Source organism: Chelonia mydas, chromosome 16 (genome assembly GCF_015237465.2).
Source record: "Chelonia mydas isolate rCheMyd1 chromosome 16, rCheMyd1.pri.v2, whole genome shotgun sequence".
NCBI classification, from domain to species: Eukaryota; Metazoa; Chordata; order Testudines; family Cheloniidae; genus Chelonia; species Chelonia mydas.
The window spans coordinates 21,603,155-21,624,866 of record NC_057857.1 but is presented as its reverse complement, the minus strand read 5'-3'; the positions used below and the strand labels follow the sequence as shown (position 1 = coordinate 21,624,866).

The following is a 21,712-nucleotide window of genomic DNA, read 5'->3' as shown; positions in this document are numbered from 1 at the left end:
AATCAACAATGTGATGCAGTTACAAAAAAGGTAAATATCCTTCTGGAGTGTATTAACAGGAGTCTCGTATGTAACACACGGGAGGTAATTGTCTCACTTTACTCAGCAGTGATGAGGCCTCTGTTGGAGTACTATGTCCAGTTCTGAGCATCTCACTTTAGAAAAGAGGAGGACGGGAGAGCAACAAAAATTATAGAAGGTTTAGAAAACCTGACCAATGAGGAGAGGTTAAAAAAGGGGGGGAGGGGGCACGTTTAGTCTTGAGAAAAGAAGACTGATGGGGGGATGTGATCATAGTTTTTAAATGTGTTGAGAGATGTTTTGGAAAATAATGTCCACTTGAAGGTAGAACAAAAAGTAATCTTAATCTGCATGCAGCAAGGGAGATCTAGGTTAGATATTAGGGAAATTTTCTAAATATAAGCTGCAATGAAATAGACTTCCAAGGAAGGTTGTGGAATTCCCATCACTGGAAGTTTTAAGAATAGGTTAGACAAACACCTGTCACAAATGTTCTAGGAGGTTTACTTGGTCCTGTCTGAGCACAGAGGGATGGACTAAGTGATCTTTCGGGGTCCCTTTCTGCCCTACAGTTCTATATTGTAACTCAACAGCAACTCATCAAATCAGGCTGTGAAACTCCCATTTTGCTTTGAAGTGTGGTTGCTCTCACTCAGGCTAGGCTAGCTTGAATGCAGTAACTGAAGCATGCTAACTTGTAGTGAAGACAAACCACTGAAGGACCACCTATCACTGTATGTACTAAGACATGGTAAAGACTTCAAAATAAAAGTATTGTTCTGTCTCCTATAAACATTGCTTCACATAAACCACAGCAATTGCGACCTTCATATTTGGTTTTAAAGCAAAGCTGGAGTGGGGAATATTGCTTTATGGCATTGTGAAAAGAATCTGTTTCAGCAGCTGAAATGTATAATTCCATGTTTTGTTTTGTTTTTTTTTAAACTCTTCCTAGAGCTCTACTAGGAGCCATGTATGTCAGTTAACCGGGGGTGAGAACTGCCATACTGATGCAAACGCTATATAAAGTTAGATCATAGTCTCTATTCCTAAAAGTATGCACTTCATCTTGAAAAGTAGACTTGAATTTAGCTACCATCCTACATAGCTCATGAATCTTAGAGCTTTACAAGGTAAAAGTTTAGAGTAAGATTCAGTGTCACTGGCTGTAGATTAATACATCAGTTATTGACTGTGCTCAGCAATAGCTCTTTTACACATCTTTGAACATCAGACCTAGAGGAAATGGAATGTTAACTGGGGATTGAGGTTATGCTGTACTGGTTCTGAAAAGCGTCATGGAAGTTTTCATCTAGATGGTTGCCATCCTAGTTAGAGGGAAAGGACCATGCTTTAATATCTCATCTGAAGAATACCATTTACAGAAGAGCAGCACTCTTACTGAACTGAAATGCAGTGTGGTCTAATAATCTAGTGCTTGACCCATGGTAAAGAACTGCTTTTTACATTTGGATCAAGTATTACTTCTAATGCAGCTGTTTAAGTAGAATACAGTAACAATGCTAAACTAAAAGTATGACCAAAGCATTTTATTGCAGAAAATAATGTATATTTCATTATCAAAAGATATCTTGGGCCTTGAGAAAAGGGGCATACAAAAGTCAGAAGTTCCCAAAACAAGCATTACAGTGAATGAAGTGTTAATGTTGCAAAATGTTATGAAAAGACACAATCACCTTTTCAGGTAAAAAGGTTTAAATGGCTATATTTGACTGTCATGTGTACAGTTTTGGAATAAGTAATGGCAATGGGGAGGAGGAAACAAATAGCAGATTAATTTAGTTCTGAAATGTAACTATTTAGGAAAGTATTTCGTTCAGAATCTTGGTTCAAAGACGGCTTGCATGGAAAAATAAACTAATTTTTTTAAAGAAAAAAAATCAAAAACCTGCTTACAGAATCATCTTGAGCTGTTACCCCATGATGGTTATGTCTGAAATATTGCATGTGGATCTGATTTCAGGCAGAATCTTCTATATTCAAACATTTTGATACTATAATATTCGTTACATGAAAATGGGTTATCATAGATCTAATGTGGACTAGAGACGCAGAAAATCTTGTCAATGCTTTTTTCCCTGAATTAAAAAGGAGCCTGGGACTATTGTTATCAAATCTATTTATACAGACTATCCAAAGGCAGCTTTGTTATAGAATTAAATGAATTTAGTATGTGGTCAATCATGTATGTATAACTTTCTTCTAAATCACTTTTTATTGCAAAGTTCTAACCGGACTAGATCCACTTGAAGTTGATAGTACTGTTGCTTAGTCAGATACATTTTATGGCAACTGTCATAAACTTAATGTGTCAAACACCATTTACTGATAAATGGATAATCTCACAACTGAGTGTAATGTACAACTTCCTGCCTGCCCTAAAAATAATTAGGGGAAAAGTCTGCCATTTCTAAAATATTAGAAAGACACTTTGGCCACATCTGTAAGGATTATTTTTGCTTTTAGAACCTATTTACTTGATGAGCATGGATAAGAGAACTACTGTAGGTTTGTCTTATCTTTTTATAGAAGAATTTTACAAGTTAGTGACTCTGACATATGTGAAGTATCAGGTTTTTTGTGGGTTTTCCCTCCTCCTCCTCTGTGGCAAAACTTATAAACCTATACAGTTTGTCACACCAGTAGTCTTATTTGATTTGAACATAGAGCACGTTGAATGCAAGAGTACAGAAAATGAGAGGAATGGTGGTGAATACAGGAGTCATTTTGAGAAGGGAGGGAGAGCAGGGAGTGAGAGTTTAATTAAAAATGTGATACAAAGCAAAAGTGCATTAAAAAAATTACTGGTACCCTGCTGCCCTGTGTTGTCTTTCTTTCCTTTTTTTTTTAATTATGAAAACAATAATGGTGCAGTTGAAATGAGCAAATGTACAGAACTGTAGTTCGCTATACTGACCTGATACCAGAGACAGACAAATTCTCCATGGAGAAGGGATATTTTGAACATATATTTCCTTTACCCCAGCTTAAGCTCCACAGAATTAAGTACCTCTTCAATGATTAGGAGGAAGTTGAATAAAAATGTTTATTACAAAGGTGATGTGTCAGTGGCTTTTTAAACTCTTTTTAGACACCTTTCTGCCTATTCTTTCTTTGAGGTTTGAGTACTTTTTAAGGGATGAGCCAACTTTTGTATCACTGCTACTAACTTTTTTTTTTAGGGTGCATTCTGTACAGATCACAAGGATTTCTAACGACTGTTACTCACTGTGTGATCTAAAAGGAAAACCAAAGTCATCTTAAATATCCCATTTAGGGTGTAGGGTTTCTGAATTTTTGGCCCCAAACAGCAGTAATTTTGTGAGTGGTAGTATGGGTGCTGAGAAGTAACTATTTTTTCCCTTACAACTACTGAACCTAATTCTGCCTTCTACTAAAATGCCTGAAGTAGGAGCAGACCCTTAATTGTTTCTAAATCTGGAATTCCTTACTGAAGATATCCCAAAGGGACTTAAATAAATGTCACTAAGAGCCTGCCATATCCAATATGACAGGTTTCAGAGTAGCAGCCGTGTTTGTCTATATCCGCAAAAAGAAAAGGAGTACTTGTGGAACCTTAGAGACTAACAAATTTATTTGAGCATAAGCTTTCGTGAGCTACAGCTCACTTTATTTTCCACTGAATGCATCCGATGAAGTGAGCTGTAGCTCACGAAAGCTTATGCTCAAATAAATTTGTTAGTCTCTAAGGTTCCACAAGTATTCCTCTATCCACAATGAGTTACTCTTTATTACTACAACTGTCTACTACTCTGTCCTAAAGGAATCTAAATGGCTGGTTTTGTAGTTAAAGGATAAAAGGCATTGACTTTCTTACGCTTATCTTCTGGTTCTGGCATGCTCTGGGGCTTTGGCTAATTAATTGACTGTCTTTCTGCCTCATTTTCATCTGTTGCCTTGCTCCCTGGAGCTTGTATTCCATTTCTGTGAGGCTAAATCTGTTGTTAGCACAATGCTGTGAGAGACTCAGCTGGGAGAAGCTGTAGCAATTCCAATGCTTCGTCTAAACGTCCTCCTAAGCCCCGAGCCTGTATGTGTTTTTCAGCCGTAAGGAAAACAGCCCATTCATACGCTAATTGTCTTTGAAAGGGTCGGAGGCTAGGCTGGCTGCAGTAATGCAGAGTTTAGTATACCACCTTCGCCTGCAGCTCCCGCGGGGGCAGGGCTGCCGGGCTGGAGACGCAGCCGTCACCCACAGATGATTTCCTGACCAGCTTCGAAGCTTGGTTTTTGCCTGGTGGAGCCACCGCACCTGAGCTTCCCTGCGCCGGGCAAGCGATGGGCTTGGGGTATGTGTGAGAGGATCCCGGCCGCGCTCCGTCACCCCCCGCCCGCTACGCTAGTCCCTGGCAAGGGAGCGGGACTCGCCCCCTGCCCATGCGCACACTTCTCCCGCTGTGGGGGAAGGGCTCGTCCCCCTCTGCGGGATCGCGGGGCCCGAAGACTCCGCCCCGGGGCTCGCGTCTCCCCACCAGCCTGTGGGGCCACGAGGGGGGCGGGCGCGGCGGAGTCCGAAAGGAAACACATCCGCCTCCCGCCAGAACCACTTCCGGGATCCCGGAAGCAGCGGCCCGGCTGCTACCTCGTCCTATTGGGCAGAGGAGGCCGGTAGCTGGGGTCAGGGACTGACAGAGCCTCTTCCGGGGGAGGGGGCGGGACTTGGGAGTGTGCTTCCGGCTCCTCTGTTGGGGGTGGCTGGCGCTTGCTCTCCGGCCCGCCGCTGCCGGTTCGGGGCTGAGGAACGTGGAGGGGGGAGGAGGAGGTACTCGCGGCCCGGGGGAGGTTCCGCTTCCTGGTTCTCCTGCTGCCTTCATTGGGGGCCGGGGCCGGGGCAGCCTGGGAGGGGGAGGGCTCCTGCGAGTTTGGGCCGAGAGGGAGCTCAGCACGGTCTGGTGGGTGGGTGGGTTCCTTGGGGTGGGAGCGCTGCGACGTAGGGCTCGTAACTGATTTAAATAGTTTTCCGACCCTGCCGTGGCCAAGCCTGGCTAATGCTACTTGTGTCCACGGGCTCTTGTAGACACCGTGCTGAGAGTAAGGGTTTATGAGGGACACAGTGTTTTATGGGGGAGCCCTGGCTAGGCTGGAACACAAAACCAGGCCTGTTGCAAACACCTAGTCAGCTTTCCAGCCGTGCTCTGCCTAAACACTTCTCAGCACTGGTATATGTAGTGGCTCGGTGGGTAGCTTGAAACTGCTGATGAAATTGTATTCAGTAAATATGCGATCAGAAAATTGAGACCGCGAAAGCTGCATCCAGAATGATATACTTGAATTGTAACGTTTCTGTTGTGTGTTTTCCAATAGGTTGTCAACATGGCTACTGACTCAGATGTGCTGCATTTCCAGTTTGAACAGCAAGGGGATGCTGTGTTGCAAAAGATGAACCTCTTAAGACAGCAGAATTTATTTTGTGATGTATCAATATACATCAATGATACTGAGTTTCATGGACACAAGGTGATTTTTGCTGCCTGCTCCACATTTATGAGGGATCAGTTTTTGCTCAATCAGTCAAAACAGATGCGAATCACCATATTGCAGAGTGCTGAGGTTGGCAGAAAGTTACTATTGTCTTGTTATACTGGTGCTCTCGAAGTTAAAAAGAAGGAGCTTTTGAAATATCTCATTGCTGCAAGTTATCTTCAGATGGTCCACATTGTAGAGAAATGTACCGAAGCATTGTCTAAATATCTGGAAATTGATGCTTCTATGGAGAACAGTAATCAGAACACAGAGAAATGTCATTCCTCAGACACTGAGCTGAGAAATAAAGATGACAGTTTAGATAAAGACTGTGAAATAATTGAAATTTCTGAAGATAGCCCTGTTAATGTAGAATATAATGTAAAACAGGAGACAGGGGATGTCTTACAACCTGCAATGCAAAGCTTAATATCAGAAAGAAAGGACATGAAAACTCCAGAGATTTCCACAGTTGAAATAGGATATAAAGACGATGAAATTTGTATCTTCAGAATGGATTCCATGAACACAACCAATGTGGAAAATGATCATTTTCCACAGCCTTGCACTTCCTCTAAAACAAGCTTGTATTTTCCAGAAACACAACATTCACTGATAAATTCTACTGTTGAGAGTAGAATTACAGAAGTACCTGGGAGTCAGTTTCAGGGCTTTGTCAGTGACAATACAGAAGGAACCTCGAGTGTAATGAGTGGGTTTCAGAGTCTGGAGGATTCTGGTTATTCATGGCGGCACCAGTGTCCTAAATGTCCCCGAGGTTTTGTCCACCTTGAAAACTATCTGAGACACCTAAAAATGCACAAACTCTTCTTATGCTTACAGTGTGGGAAAACATTTACACAAAAGAAAAATCTCAACAGGCATATCCGAGGGCACATGGGCATCCGCCCATTCCAGTGCATGGTTTGTCTGAAGACATTTACTGCTAAAAGCACGCTTCAGGACCACTTGAATATTCACAGTGGGGACAGACCTTACAAATGCCATTGTTGTGACATGGACTTTAAACACAAATCTGCCCTAAAAAAGCACTTGACTTCAGTTCACGGAAGGAATGGTGGTGACAAACCAAACCTTGACACAATTACACAAATCAAAATAGACTATGATTAGTGGATCTCTGGATAGATGTAAAGACGTGCTCTATTTAAAACCCTGTTGTGGTGAAATGCCAGATGTTCACCAAATCTTTATGTAACAGAGACAAGTGCAAATATCTAATTTTTGCTTACTGTGTTGAAACCTAGTATTGGTGCAATTGTTTGGATAGTTTGCTAGTTGAAGGTAAATGGCAAAATATGGGAACAAAATTTGTGCTCCTTTACAGGTACTCATGGTATGGATAAAAGACAGCTCCACACAACTTTTTCTTGCTTGTCTTTCACTCATCCTCCTCCCATTAGAGGACACTGCTAATATTTGCAGGACCCTTTGTCTCAATGAGCGGAAACCTGAACTGTTCCTTTCCCAGCCTTTAATAGAGTGGGAAGGGGATGTCAATACCTGTTCAGGGAGTCAATCATTCCCACTCAACTGAGCATTCTAAGAGTGATAGTTCATGTTTCAGTTTATGGTGAGATCACCTTCCTGGTTCACCAAATTGTTGGCTCTTTTAGCAGAAAGAAGTCATGGCTTATTCTATTCTATATAGATTTTTCTACCACAATCATCAAATCTGATTCTCAAGTGTGTAGGTTTAAAAAATAAAAACAGGAAAACTCTCTAATGAAACTTTAAAATTGTCTTTATAAATAGAGGAGCAGTAAAAGGCACAAACAAACACACTATTCCGTTCAGTTTTAACTGAATAGGGTCTCATTTTATTCATGTTTAAAGTTTTCTAACCTGTTTCTGACAGCTTTGTTCTCACTGATACAAATTGTCTGGTTGTACACTTGTTTTAGTAATCAAACCCTAAATTAATTCTTTGCCTTCTGATTGTATTTTATGTGTGTCTTAGTTTTGTAAATCTCAGATGTGTACTGCCGCTGTGAAAATCTGAGCTACAAGCTGTCACATATTAGGAATCTATATCTATTTGAAAGACGTCCTTTCTGTATAAGGAGCAGTTTGGATACTGAGGATTCTTCAGTCTCTAATTGTATGATATTGTAAAACACTATTGTATGTGTCTGGGTAGATGTCTTACACTTCATGGTTTTACCTGCAGGCATCAAACTGCCCTATAACTCAAACACTTTTATCTTGTGCCTGTCCTTGAGTGGCATATATGTTTCTTCCATTTAATGTGGTATAAATAAAGATCATATATAGTTATTGGAGTGGAATAATGCCATTTATTCTAGATCTTCTTGCATTAGAAAAAACAGCAGCACTCTTTCTTGTGTTATTTGTAGTGCGTAAGGATATATTTCCACACTGATCTTATGTCAGTTGCAAAGGGATATCTTTAGTTAACTTCCTGTATATCTTGTAGTACAAAAGCCACTCATTTGGCTTTCACTCACCAGCCAAATTAGGTGGGGTTTGTGTGAGCAGTATATACTGTGTAACTTCCTATTATTCATCTGTAATAGCAATGTTCAACTGTACTGGTATGATGACTTCTCTCTACTGGAAACCCAATTTTGGCAGGTTTAATACTTTAGCCATTTTACCTTTGTTTCAGGATGAGTTTGTAATAGGTCCTTCACTTGACAGTTAGAATCACGCTTTGAATAACTGATTTACCAGTCACTTATTATAGTGCCTGGAGGTCTCAGCTGAGTTCAGGATCCCATTATGTTAGGCACTGCACATGAACATCAGAGATAATTCCTGTCTCAAATGGTTTACAATCTAAATAGATAAGCTAGAGGGTGATAGGAAGTACAGCTATCTCTATTTTACAGATTTTTTACAGTACCCTCAGGCTACTGAGGCACAGAGAGACTAATGAAGAACATGCTTCAGTTCATTTTACATAGTGTGAAGTAGTCCTATTGAAGTGAATTGGTGGACTAGTCCATGTGTAAAGTTAAGCATGGATATAAGTTTCTGTAGGAATGGGGCCCAAGTGATATGCCCAAGGAAGGCATAACTGGCCAACTGAAACAATAACCTGAGTCCCAGTCTAGTGCTTTAAGCATAAGATATCTTTCATCTCTCTGTTCTGGCATTCTTAACTATAACAATTATATTTGTCAAACTAAGGGTTTGGGTTTTGTTTCCTTATTTGCTGGACACTGATGCATAATGTATTTTGCGAGTTTTAAGTTTGAAACATGGCTGTTTTACAATTGTGGTGATTGCTTTTTATGGCATTTTGTTAGTTTTGGTTTGTATTCCTTGGCTACATCTGTTTGCAGTCTTATTGAACTTGCATTTGGTGTTGGGTGTGCCCTCACACAGTAACAAATGTAAAGGATTCATTTTTGGTTGTGTAAATGTCTTTACTTAATGGTAACATTAACGGCTCACCTGACTTCCAAAAACATATTCTTACTCTGTGCTCTGGGTTATTGTATTAACAAATGTTAACTGGGGTGTATGTACAGGTTTATATCTAACTGTTCATTTCTGCCTGCAGATTTGCACACTTTTTTTTGAAAATCAGGTTCTTAGGAGATGTCAGAAAACATTGGAGAACTGTATTAAACTAACAAATTAAGGAAAACTTGATGCTCCTTTTAAATTGGACCCTTTATAATATTGTAGTATAGAAGTTAAATGTATTGTGCTGTTTTAGGGCAGATAGAGCCTTGGTGTCTTAGGCATTTGAGTTGAACAAACCCATTCTGGCAAGTGCATGAGTCTCAGCAATATGAATTTAAACAATCATTGCCTGATATAGGTGTGTTACTCATGTTTCCCTAACTGATAAAGGGGAAATAGAGCCTATGATCTTTATATGCACCTTCTATGTGAGGATTGGTAACTTTTGTTCAGCAGTTGTAGTGCATGTACATCTGAGAGAAAACTGTGTGTACCTCTTCGGTGGCTAGAATTTCTTACGTGATGAATTTTGTTATAAGGGAACGGGACTCGGGCATATATATGCATATAACTCCCCTTGTACCACTTTCTTAAATGTAACCATTTGCTCTATTTATAACATAAATAAAATGGAATGGAAATAAGAGGCATTGTTTGTATATACACACAACTTTGAGGAAAATCATTGAGAGTCTGAAACGGCCTTAAAGTATTGGATATTGTGTTAAGAAACTGTCCGTTTATTTCTGACTCGATATTCTAAGCACACTCTCAAGTGCTACTCATGTTGGGAACCATAGTACCTTTATACATGTATGTAACAATTACCTTTTGTGGTAGTCTGCACGATAAATGATTTCTCTGAGCACAGGATGCAGGATTTATACTGAAAAAAGAAAAGGACTACTTGTGGCACCTTAGAGACTAACCAATTTATTTGAGCATAAACTACAGCTCACTTCATCGGATGCATAAAAGACTGAGTCAGTCTGAATAAAGAGTTGTCAACGTTTATTATAGCTCTTTAAAGCTGGAAACTGCCTACTTAATTATCAGGGGCCTCCAGAAACATAGATGCAAGAATGTAGCAAAAAATGGAAGTTGTTGCAGATCCTTTCTGAGATGTCCCTGGTTGAAGTTTCAACTTAGCATAACTGCCCCTTAGAGTTCTTAGTTGTTATATAATGCAAAAGGCCTGCCTTCTTTTTTGTGGCCAGAGAGAAAGCAGGCTTGGAGTTTTTATTGCCAGTAATGCAGCTTTCCTTTTTGGTTTTTGTACCAGGTAGTTACTGAGGAGGAAAAGAAGGCAATAGCCAAGTAAACAAACATGCTCAATTTGCAGCATCTGTACCACAAGTCTTCATGATTCCTCTTAACTGCAGCCTTCAGTTCTGCTCCTGAGTTGTATTAATGCAAGAAAGGCTTTAAGCAGCTGCAGGGCTACAGCCTGTGGGCAAGGACCATGGCCCTTCTTCTCTGAAGGCCAAGTAATGGGGTAAAGTAGAAAATAAGACGCCCCCCCGCTCTTTCCCCTGGGGCAGCTGCGCTCCTGGGCAGGCTTGCTCACTGCCCGTAGAGTCTAGGGCTATACACGCCAAGGGAGAAAACTCATCGCACTAGCCTGGGGCAGGAGGAGCAGGGGCTGCTCCCTCAAGGCTAGGGGCCTGCCCCAGAGGCGGGGGAAAGGATACCTTTCCCCTTCAGCCTCTCCAGGTTACTCCATGCCTCCAGCCTGAACGGGTAGCAGAGGGGGGCTTGCCTGCTCCATCAGCCCTGTCCCGCCCACAAGGCACGAGGTCCGCCCCTCTCTCGCCTCTCACCCAACCGGAGCGGGACTCGCTGTCATGTGACAGGCGTGAGCGGGCGGTGCCCGCCGAGGCTCCCCTCTCACGTGATCCTGGCAGCTCTCGCGATAGTAGCGGGGCGGAGGGGCTGGGCTCCCGTCTGTCACCGCGATGAGGAGGCGCCGCCGAGGCCCCCGCTGCTGCCACCGCCGGGCCGCTCCGGGCTGCCCGCCCCATGGAGTGTGAGAGGCCGGTGCCGCCTCCTGCTCCCGGCCCGGCCGCGCCTCGCAGGTAGGGCCGCTGGGTGGGCGGCGCCTGGCCGGGGAGAGCCCGGCGCCCGGCCTGGCTCGGCCGGGGGAAGGCGGGGGCCGTGCTCTGGGCGGCTGGCCCGGAGGAGTAGCTCCCCCGGGCGGGAGAGCCAGGGCGCTCCTGCAGCAGCCCCGCCCCCTCCCCGGGTGCCCTGCGGCAGCGCCGCGGCGGAGGGTCTCTCAGGCGGGGCCCCTCGCTCGGGGCGGGGCTGCCTGCGTGCGGAGCAGGCTCGGAGGAGCGGGCCCGTCAGCTCCTTCCCCGCCCCCTCGCTGTCAGGGGCGCGCTCAGACTCCCCCCCACCCCCCCCGGGCCCAGCGGCGGGTGCGGTTGGCAGCCCTGTGGCCGGGTGGTGGTGGGTCCCTGTGTGGTGCGGCTGGCGGCCGGGGGGGCTTTCCCCAGCTCGGGTCTGGCTCGGCTCCTGGCCAGGCTGCTGGAGAATCCCAGCTGCCATTTGATGGCTCCTGTGCGGTGAGCTGGGGGAGCTCAGCCCCGTTCCCGGGGGGCGGGTGTCTGCGTTGCCAAACCACTGTCGCGGCTGTCGCTGCTGGGCTGCACGCAGAGGCCACACGCGGATTAGAGTGGGACAGGGACGGGGCTACGCTCCCACCGGAGGCTGTGTCTAAACCAGCATTCTCTTCTGCTTGTCTGCTGTCGCACCTCCACCGGTGGGAGCACTAACACGTACAGGCCACTGGGATTTTTAGTCCCCCCGCCAACTAACCCTGCTCCCAGCCTGGGAGGTCTAGACATCATGAACTAGTGCTTTCTGGTGTGGAGGGGAGTCCGTCTGACTGCATGAGCGTTCCCACTCTTACCTCTTCTTGTGGAGCTGCACCTGTGGGGAAACTTGAAGAAAAATAGTAGTGTAGACAAGGCCCTAGAAGTGGTTCCATCTGGTCATCCTTGATGCGGGGTGCTTAGTAGGCACGCTCACCTTGCCTCTTCTCTTCCTGTAGAAAAATTGAGGACTTTTAAGTACAAGAGTCAGGAGGAAGTTTAGAGAAGAACAGCAATGTGACTGATTGGTAGGAGTATTGATTTAGTAGGAAGGATTAAAGGGGGAGAAGCTTATACCTAGAAATAAGCTAAAATTAAGACAATGTCTAGACTGAATATCAGGAAAGATTCTGATAGCAAAATCTTCTAGATGTCTTTTCTGTCCCATATGTGTTCTGTAGATGAAGAAGTTGGGTCTAACCATAATTTGGCTGTTTTTGTAGCCCAATTTATCCTCTTTATATTGGTTAGAAAAATAAACCTACATCCTTGTAATTAATTATTATTAAGAGGAAAAACAGATGATACAGAATGTTAAATGAGACCATACTAGTGAAATTGTAAGTAACCATTTGACCCAAACAGATCTCTATTTGACCCTCTGTCTTTTTTTTGTTTAAAAGATATCACTGGAAATTCCAGAGTTTAAAACATATACATTGCTGTCATGCTGTAATGTTCCATTAAACATCAAATTCTTATTCTTAGTAACTAACTATGCTTTCCCTAGATCTGTATGCGTTTCTTATCTAATATGAACAATATTCTTCAATATTAACAAGCTTTTTCAACAAGTAGTATTAATTAGCATTTCCATCTTGTATGGAATAGTTCAGTTCCATACAAAAAATAAAATTCTGTCAACTTAATGGCAATACTAGAGATTGCTTAAAGTGCAATTCTGTTTGGTCTTGAGTATTGATCTTTTCTGACTTGGCTGACTTATGGCAGAGGATGTAAATATTTATATCTAACATGCTTTCTGGAAAATCAACTATTAGATGTAAAATGTAGCTTGCTGCATAAAATCTTTATAATTATTAATGACCTGAACATTAATAGTACCTCTATCTTTGCTTTTCTTATTGGATGGAGGATCCCACTGAACATAACTTGTATCCTTGTACAAGTTTTACAATTCTAAAAAGTGTCTTCATGCTACTCCCAGAAGCCCTCTGCTTTCATGAAACTCAGTCTTTAGGGAATTACTCAGTCTTTAGGGAATTACTAACTCTTGCTCAAAAAGTTATTTGTGAAATTTATTAGTGTATGGACTGTTCACTTGTAAAAGTGGTGGTTTAAAAGGCGGAACGGGGTGCATGGGAGAAGATTCAGGATAAACACAGAAAGAATTGCCCCACGTGATCCTTGGTCCTCTGTTAAACCTTTTATATTACAGAAAAATAGCACCCTTTAAGTGCAGATCTACTCTGAAAAGTAACTATAAAAATAGCACCTTCTTAATCAACAAACATACTTTTTTGGTATTCAAAATAATCTTCACTGATTTTAGTGACAAACATTTTTGCCATTTTGTCCTCCTGTTAGTCCTGAAAAGTCAACACAGCTATGGGAGATGGATTTTCATCACGCTTGTGGGAAGGGCAAATTCGGCTTTCAGTTACACCCCTGAAACCCTGCAGAAAACAAATATATAACTTGGGGAACATCTTAACATGCAGAATCCTTATTACTGGTGGTGATCCTTGAACAGGAAATAGAGCATCTTGACTGACCTCCTGGGTGACTAGAGCTCTGGCATTTACAAAAAGAAACAAAAAAAAACCATTTATATGTGAAAAGTAATGTTTATCTAGAAGTCAGTCATTTTTATATTATATTAGTGCATTACATAGTGTAGCCATGTTTCAACAAATAGTCTTAGAAAAAAAAATTTTTTCTGAAGTTTTTTTGGGTACTGGGAAAATAGTAACAGTGTTGCAGTTTCCAGATCTTCCAATGGGTGCTTGGCAAAGGCAAAAGTCTAAGTAGACAGTTTTATAAGAAGTTATGATAGTAGTGATCACCATAGAAACATGCATAAATAAATCTAGGAAAAGTGTTAGAGCAGAATACAAGACTAAGCCAGGTTTTTAAAAATTATTACCTCAAGTCCATAATATGAGGAGCCGTGAAAACAGTAGCTTGTTTTGGTCTGTTTCAAGTTGCAGTACATTGATGTGATGTTTCTTAAATAAAACAAACATTTCTTCCTACAGTATGATTCTTTTGCTGTCCCCAGAGATAAATGCAGGTTTCCAATAAAAAGTCAGATCAGAACAGTATCTTGGAATATTGTCCTGTAGTGGTCATTGAACAACTCCCTTTACATTTAGGCTGTTTCTCAGAAGATTTAAATGTGATGGGCATTATGCGATATGCAGAAACAAGCAAGTCTGTTCTATCTAAAGAGAATTTATTTTCACTTCGAGTCATCAGAGCTAAAAGATGCAAAGCTATTATTGGGACTGCTCACTTCCACTTCCTGGGCCTTTAATATGAACCCAGTTTCTTAGATCCGCATGTGATGGTTGTTAGAGTAATACATGGAAGACTAAAGTCCTTTTAGGAAGTAATTTAATACTAATAATTTGATAACATGGACAATAAGTTACTGAGCTAGATGAGATGCTTTCAACTTTAAGTAACTTCAGAAGGAAGGCTTGACAAACCTACTCATTATAGTACAAACAAGTGATTAATATGCTTGTACAAATGGAAAATTGCAATGGATGCCTTGAAATTTGTCCATTTTAAGATCCCATGTTGTCTGCATCTAGCTACTATGTAAAGAACACAGCCTCAGAAGCATGGTTAAAATCATAGTAAGATTGTTCAATATTAGAACTAAATCCATGTTGTAATTTTTAATGCCTAATGCACTCAATCTTTAATAGTTCAAAGTGCTTAATAGTAGAATTAAAAATTGGGCCAGATCGAGACTTCGGTGGGTTTTGAATCAAGTCCATGAGGAAGGTTACAGGATCCAGTAAGCATACCAGAATTGGTTTAAAATATGAGCCCCATATACCATATCACTCCATTGTGAATCAGCTTCACAAATTATAAAGTTTAAAAAAATATATATGTTTGAAGGAAAGTCAAGTACACTTATTGTGGCTGATAGGAAAATTTAAACATTCCCTTGCGTTGTGAACTCAAATTCAACAGCATTTTGTTCCTGCAACAGAAGCAGAAAGTGAAACTTGATTATCTGAACTAGTCTGTCCCAAATGCACTAGTTACATAATAAATAGCAAATAGTATATTTAGACTTCTAAAATCTTCAGGCTTAGTAATCTAAGATGCTGCTCTTAATAAGACAACAGCTGAAAAATCACATTTGTCTGAATATTTTTACCTACTACTGTTAAAAATAAAAAGTACTCTCTGTTTCCTTTCTGTATTTGACAGCACTTTGTGCTTAGTCATTTTTTATATTGTGTTTGTGGGTTTTTCACACAGAAAGATCGGGGCAACTCCAGGGTAATGGTAGCACCTGAAAATACTTTCAGTTCGTCTCTTTAAAAAAGACTAGATTTTTAAGTTGACAATTCTTGTCAGAATGATTTTTGGTAGGGCACTTTTTTTTAAATTTTGTTCAATTTTTAGAGTATCAGAGCAATTTGTTTTTCAATAGGACATCCCTAAATATGTTCCTTGTCAGAAAAAACAGGAGTCTGTACAAAAATTTCTTTATACTTTTCTAAGAAACTGACTTGATAATTTGGAGACTTTAGTTAGAATCCTTTTTGAACATACTGGAGAGCAAAAATATCAGAATAGTTGGCATGACTCTTGGCTTGTACACACTAGCACTTACTTCGATATAACTTAAGTTGCTCAGGGGTGTGGAAAAGCCACTCCCTGAGCAATGTAAGTTACACCGACAATGTGGACAGCGCTATGTTGGTTGGAGAAGCTCTCCTGCCGACATAGTGACTGCCACTCTGGGAGGTAGAGTAATTATGCCGATGGGAAAGCTCTCTTTCATCAGCATAGAGCATCTGCACTAGCTGCACTACCGTGGTGCAGCTACATTGGTACAGCTGTGCTGCTGTAGTGATTCTAGTGTAGACTAGCCTTTATTTAAAAGCCTGGAAAATGAGCTGGTACTGTTACCTGCAAGTTTCTGAATTACTTGTGGAAGCTTAGGGTTAGGGTTTTTGTTTGCCTACCATTGGATACTCAAGGGTTGAGGTGGACTAAATGGCATTATACATTTAAATTCATAGGGAAATCAGGATGCTTTTAGCATTTTGTTCACTCTTGCTTATTGTACTTTTGAATATCCATGTCTGAAGATGCATGTAACAAAAATAATCCTTACAGGTATGCAATGTTTTGCCTAAAAAGGTTGTGTGTGTCCCTCCCTAGTAAAGTGTGTGCTTTATGGTAGGGTTAAAAATATACTTCACGGTGTGACTATGCTCACTTAGTATTGAACATATTGGATCCACGTTTAGGGTCAGTGGGATAAGTCCAAAGTTTAATTTCTGCATTGTCTTACTTTTTTCTAATTTTTGTATAAAATGTAATTCCCAAATGATGTTGAAAATCTCATTGAGATAAGAACGTCTTGTACAAATGTCCTGTTGCTTAAAGAGCATTGGATGCTCAGTGCTAAATAGAATTTCTAAACAGATGGTCATAATTAAAATAAAATACGTCCAGTTTTCAAGTCTTATGCAGTGTTCTAATAAGTATTTTAGTGGTCCAACATATACTAAAATCACTAACTAAACAGTAGAACAGCCAACAATTGATTCAAAATGAAAATGAAAAGTTGTCGAATTCAGATGGGACAGGGGGAAACTGTTGGCTTCCTCAAAACAATAACATTACCTTATTTCCACTTTTGGAAAAAAAAATATAGTATTGAGCCTTTAACTCTTTATAAATATAGCAGTGTAGGGAGTAATGTGAGTTCATCTGCATTTTTAAAAGGAAAAGTGCTAATTGGACAGATTAATTAATAGCATTTATGCAAGCCGTCTGGTTTCTAGGATTTTGGTAGCATCAGAGCCAACAGGTAAATTGTTGTAGAGTAGTTATGGGTGTGGCTGTTTAGCTTTAACCTTTACAAGCACCTACCAGTTTGATAGTGTCAGTGTTGAAGGCTTGAATTTAAATAGTTTAGCTGAAGTTCTTAGCTGGAGTAGCCTTTAAATATTTGGGCTTGTTTTCTTTTTATTGATTTTGAATTATGTAAGATGGGATGTCTTTCAGAATATATGAGTAAATTTTCCCTTTTCCCTTCAAACATATTTCTACATAGGATTTACGTGGAACCTCTGCACAAAGTGAGATATTTCAAAGGAAAGACCTGCTAATAATAAACTGAAGTTGTTGCTTGTTGGATCTAGATGGCGTTTTGGTGACATTTTCCATATTGTAATTTGGTCTCCATATTTGTACCTTTCCTTGTTGTGGAACCAGCTACAGTGCTATGCTCTGCAAACAATTGTGTGAACAAAGTATCAGCTGTGTAATTGCCCCCAAATACCTGGATTTCCAGTACAGCAGAGATCTTTCTGCCACAGACTTACGTACGTGGAGTTTCACTGTTATGAATATGAGGTAGCGAATGTGTGAAATGCAAATAGAGAAATGTACGCCCCTGGGAGCAAGTCCTCTGATGGGCTATTACAAGGGAGGTGATGTGAACACAGATTTACTCTCCCATTCCAGCAATAAATGTTTTACCACTTTTAAAAACACAAAATGTAAGTGTATAATGGATTCTATTTCTATAAAGCAATGTTTATACTGACACCTGTTTAAATTTGAACAAGATCGGTAGGATGAAACATCTGTGATCATGTTGCACTCCACTTTATGTGATAGTAAAACAAATATAATATTTCCTTGACTTCCCACCACCCTTCCATTATTAGGGAGTGTTCTTAGTTTTTGAAAATTGTGAGCTTGATTTGTATCTGAGGTTCTGCCTTTAACCTTTTATGTGCCAACCAATGTTTTTCCCTAAAGTGTTTTAATTCCATGAGTATACAAGAAACCCTGATGACATTTACTGAAGATAGGCTCACAAACTGGATTAGTGTAGACTAGCTGGAAGAATGTGATGGGATTATTGAACTGTTACTATAGATTGATATAACAGAGGCAGGGTTGGATTCATTATGTGGGGATTTCAACATAAGTTTTTGGGTTTTATTTCATAAAATGTTAAAATCTTGCTTTTTAAATTAAAAGCAACTAATTGTAAATGACTGCAAAATGTTGTGTAGAAACTACATCCTTTGTTCATTTACTTTCCAGCTGCCAAAATACGGGACAGTGAAATAATGGTCTTCTAGTCTGCTAAACAAGCGTCCAACTTCCACAATGCCTGTGCAGGCAGCTCAGTGGACAGAGTTTCTGTCCTGTCCAATCTGCTACAATGAGTTTGATGAGAATGTGCACAAACCCATCAGCTTAGGTTGCTCTCACACTGTCTGTAAGACCTGCCTGAATAAGCTTCATCGCAAAGCATGTCCTTTTGACCAGACTGCCATCAACACAGACATCGATGTGCTTCCTGTAAACTTTGCACTTCTCCAGTTAGTTGGAGCCCAGGTATGACTTAAGGAGCTCTTTACTTTTTTCCAACATTACCATTTACATTTTACCATTGCAGCAGGAATACATCCTCACTGTTCCAATCTGGGATAAGAAAAGGTCTGATCTTTATAGCATTTGAAGGCCTGTGTACGCTACAAAGACGATTACATCAGGAGACCAGGTTACCAAACAGCTGTCCCTTGTCACAACTAAAACAATATTTCGTTGTGTTGTGTAGACAGGACTCTGTGTTCTAACAGTGACGCTGTAATGTGCCACAGTTCTGGACAGAATGTCTGTAAAATGATTTTAAGAGTGTCTTCCAGTATAGTTGGGTGTACAGCTGTGTGAGTTTGTAGATAAATACCTCCTGGACCTAGAGGACAATCAGCAGTGTCATTAGAAAAGTTAATCTACAGATTACACTCATTCATCCTTCTCATTGGGAACTAGTTGAGTCAAAACCTCATGTTACTTCTTACGTTGAAAAGAATCTGACCTCTGAACCCAGGTTCAGACATCTGTTCTTTTGAAGCACCCATGATGAGGGCGTTTAGGTTTGAGAGAGAGTCTCATCAACTAATTGCATTAGAAATTTTTCCCTCCAGTGCCTCATAGTGGTGGCACAGGAATGTTAATAAAGTCAGCATTGCACTTCAGGAAACTTGTAAGTAAATAATCTATCTCTCTTGTGCCCTTTCACATGTGTGTTCAAAGAGTTTTTTTATCTTTTTCAAGTTGTTAATTCTTTAAAAGAATTGGGATGCCACCTGCAGAGGGTGCATTTTATTGTGAGCTGCTTAGTGCATTGATTATTTTAATTTGTCATCCAGACAGATGTGACAACAATGGGTATATTAAAAAAGTCATTGTGTATGTTATGGAACATACTGTCATACACTAGTATGTTTTCCCTTCTCAACTTCATATATTTATTTAATTCTCTATTGCTAATATAGTGTTTGTAATAGTCACCTTGTCTGCCTATTACAATCTTCACTTCCTCTGATTGCCCCACTTCTCAGAGTACACCTTAGCTTGTTCAGTACATTGTAACTAAAATCACCTTTGTTTTCTGCCACTCTGACCAGATCATGCCCACGGTGACTCATGCACCAAGTTCAGATTCACCATTCTTCCCTTTTAGGACTGCAGAGCATGCTGTGCTTGGCTATATTTCTATCTCTAATTTCTCCTTGTTCACCTTTTCGTGTTCTGCTCTTGGCCAGTTAATTGCATCTGGTCACTTCCTTGGTCTCCTACAAGCAACTCTGCACTTCTTCTCATGCTGCCCCTATGCATTGATCATCCTCCCAGGCCCTGTGTACCATGCACCTTACCTTTCAAATAACCCTTCAGAGGTCAGTTCTTTCAGCTGGTCTTCCATCACAGATCTCCCCTCCTGCACTGTTTTCCTCTTTAATCTCCAAATGTTAATGTATCAATCCAAAAGCACCACAAGAAATGTTCTGTAACAATATCATAATAATATCATAATCTTTCGTCACCATAACAGTCATCCTCTATAATCCCTTGCTGTATTATGAGTATTACATTCCAAACATCATGGCATTGAACCTGTCTTTCATTTCTCTGTGAAGAGTAGTGTAGATCTATGGTGTTATATAATTAGCTTATACTGTGATAAGGTGAGTAAGGCAGGTCATGGGAAAGATTATGGACACTGGCTACAACTCCCTTTTCTTTCCTTTGCAATTTTTGTAGGTACCAGATCATCAGACAGTAAAGTTAAGTAACTTAGGAGAGAACAAACATTATGAGGTAGCAAAGAAATGTGTGGAAGATTTGGCACTCTACTTAAAGCCACTAAGTGGAGGAAAGGGTAAGTCTTCTTAAAACTCTGCAATTCTTGGTATATCAGACAAGCTTACTCTTAACAGAAATATGTTCTCAGTGCTAACTGGTTTCAGGCTGTGAAGTGATAGAACTATCTTTCTGGTAACTTTTCCTTTATGTCTTTACTGGTTCATGCACATCTATGGTGCTTTGTAAATAAGAGTCTAGCAGCTATATTGTTTTTGCTTTTGAGGGTAACTAGTACGTGCCTTTCATTTAATAATGTTCTCACCTAAGCATAGGAAAGGAACCCAAACTCTTCAAGCTAAACAGGTGGTTTGGTTTGACATAGTTAAATGTAAGATTTTAATTTAAATTCCTTTATTAGTCAGCTATCCATGTATGATTGTAGTGACAAGGGATGGACTGAAACAGACTAGTGCCAGAAAGCCTTTGTGGTGATCTGCAGGGAACTAAGGAATGTTCTGTAGTCCATGTTGAAAGCTGCCCGAAGTGTTATATGCTCCAAAAGTGAGGTGGGGATCCTACATAAAACCTAAAAATGGCATGGCTTTATCAGACATGGCACAGAAAAGGGGCATAGAGTGAAAATAGACCAATTTAGTACAGATCTTGATAAGCAGTGGGGGGCTGAGTGGGAGATACTTCAACAGCAAGGATCAGTAGTGTTGGATCAATGCTGTGATGGTGAATGGCCTCTTAGGCGAAAAGAGTTCATGGTGGGGTATGGCATTGGTCTGTTGCTTAAGCCTATACTAGAAATGGTTGTTTGCCTTTCACTTGATCAATCTGTCTTATTATTAAGACTTAGTTGACCATTTACCTCTTTCTTTAAAGGAGTTGCTAGTTTGAATCAGAGTGCCCTGAGCCGTCCAATGCAAAGGAAACTGGTGACGCTAGTGAACTGTCAGCTGGTGGAGGAGGAGGGTCGTGTTAGAGCCATGCGGGCAGCACGCTCACTTGGTGAAAGAACTGTAACAGAACTGATTTTACAGCACCAGAACCCTCAGCAATTGTCTGCCAATCTCTGGGCTGCTGTCAGGGCACGAGGATGTCAGTTTCTAGGGCCAGGTAGGATTCTTGCAGAATGGATCTGGCTGTTTCTTTTCTTACCAGGAAGAACATTACTTGGGAGTCTTGTCATTGCATTTTGGAGGTAGATGTGCTCTTGTTTTTCAGGTTTATGGGAAAGAGCTAAGGGAGGGGGGAGAAGGTTAGGTATTCTAACCAGTATACCTCTTGGTTTTGTTATAGTCTATCCCTAGATACTGCAGGGAAACATTCCACAAATCTCAGTCCATTATAAATAAATGTATTTTCCTTACTGTCTGTAGCCCAGTATTATTATGTAACATGCTGATAGTACTGAGCACTATGATTAGTGCATAGGCACAAGGTTTCTCATTCAGATTTAATGTTTGTGCCTATACTTTAAGCCATAGAGTCCAAAACCACCAGCTCAGGTTGCATGGTAATAC

The 21,712-nt window shown here is 40.9% G+C and overlaps 2 protein-coding genes and 1 long non-coding RNA gene across 15 annotated transcripts in view; 2 read left to right on the top strand and 1 right to left on the bottom strand.

Moving 5' to 3' along the window:
- The first annotated feature begins 4,692 nt into the window (after positions 1–4,692).
- ZBTB6 (zinc finger and BTB domain containing 6) lies at positions 4,693–9,626 on the top strand. 3 transcript variants are annotated; one of them, XM_037879891.2, is made up of 2 exons: positions 4,693–4,825; positions 5,368–9,626. In XM_037879891.2, the coding sequence occupies exon 2, from the start codon at positions 5,377–5,379 to the stop codon at positions 6,658–6,660; it is 1,284 nt and encodes a 427-aa protein (XP_037735819.1). In that variant the 5' UTR covers positions 4,693–4,825; positions 5,368–5,376; the 3' UTR covers positions 6,661–9,626. The 3 variants fall into 3 exon arrangements, with proteins under 3 accessions (XP_037735819.1, XP_043386698.1, XP_043386697.1); XM_043530763.1 differs by having other exon boundaries at positions 4,724–4,789; XM_043530762.1 differs by lacking the exon at positions 4,693–4,825 and adding an exon at positions 4,974–5,239.
- Positions 9,627–9,895: 269 nt separating this feature from the next.
- LOC122463158 lies at positions 9,896–10,910 on the bottom strand. The gene is made up of 2 exons (XR_006286222.1): positions 10,803–10,910; positions 9,896–10,271 (listed from the first exon to the last, which is right to left on the bottom strand). It is a non-coding gene; the product is annotated as an uncharacterized LOC122463158 (long non-coding RNA).
- Positions 10,900–21,712, top strand: part of RC3H2 (ring finger and CCCH-type domains 2) — a 38,771-nt gene continuing 27,958 nt past the window's right edge. For 2 of the 11 annotated variants that reach the window (XR_005222553.2, XM_037879884.2), the window contains exons 1-5: positions 10,900–11,057; positions 17,131–17,401; positions 18,135–18,431; positions 20,142–20,259; positions 21,072–21,305. Coding sequence is in view for 10 of the 11 variants with exons in the window: in XM_037879884.2 (XP_037735812.1) it covers positions 18,201–18,431; positions 20,142–20,259; positions 21,072–21,305 (583 nt within the window). In the remaining variant the exon portion in view is untranslated. Of the gene's footprint in view, positions 11,058–17,130; positions 17,579–18,134; positions 18,432–20,141; positions 20,260–21,071; positions 21,306–21,712 lie in introns of all 11 variants that reach the window. The other 9 variants (XM_043530753.1, XM_037879889.2, XM_037879886.2 and 6 more) reach the window with 8 other exon arrangements.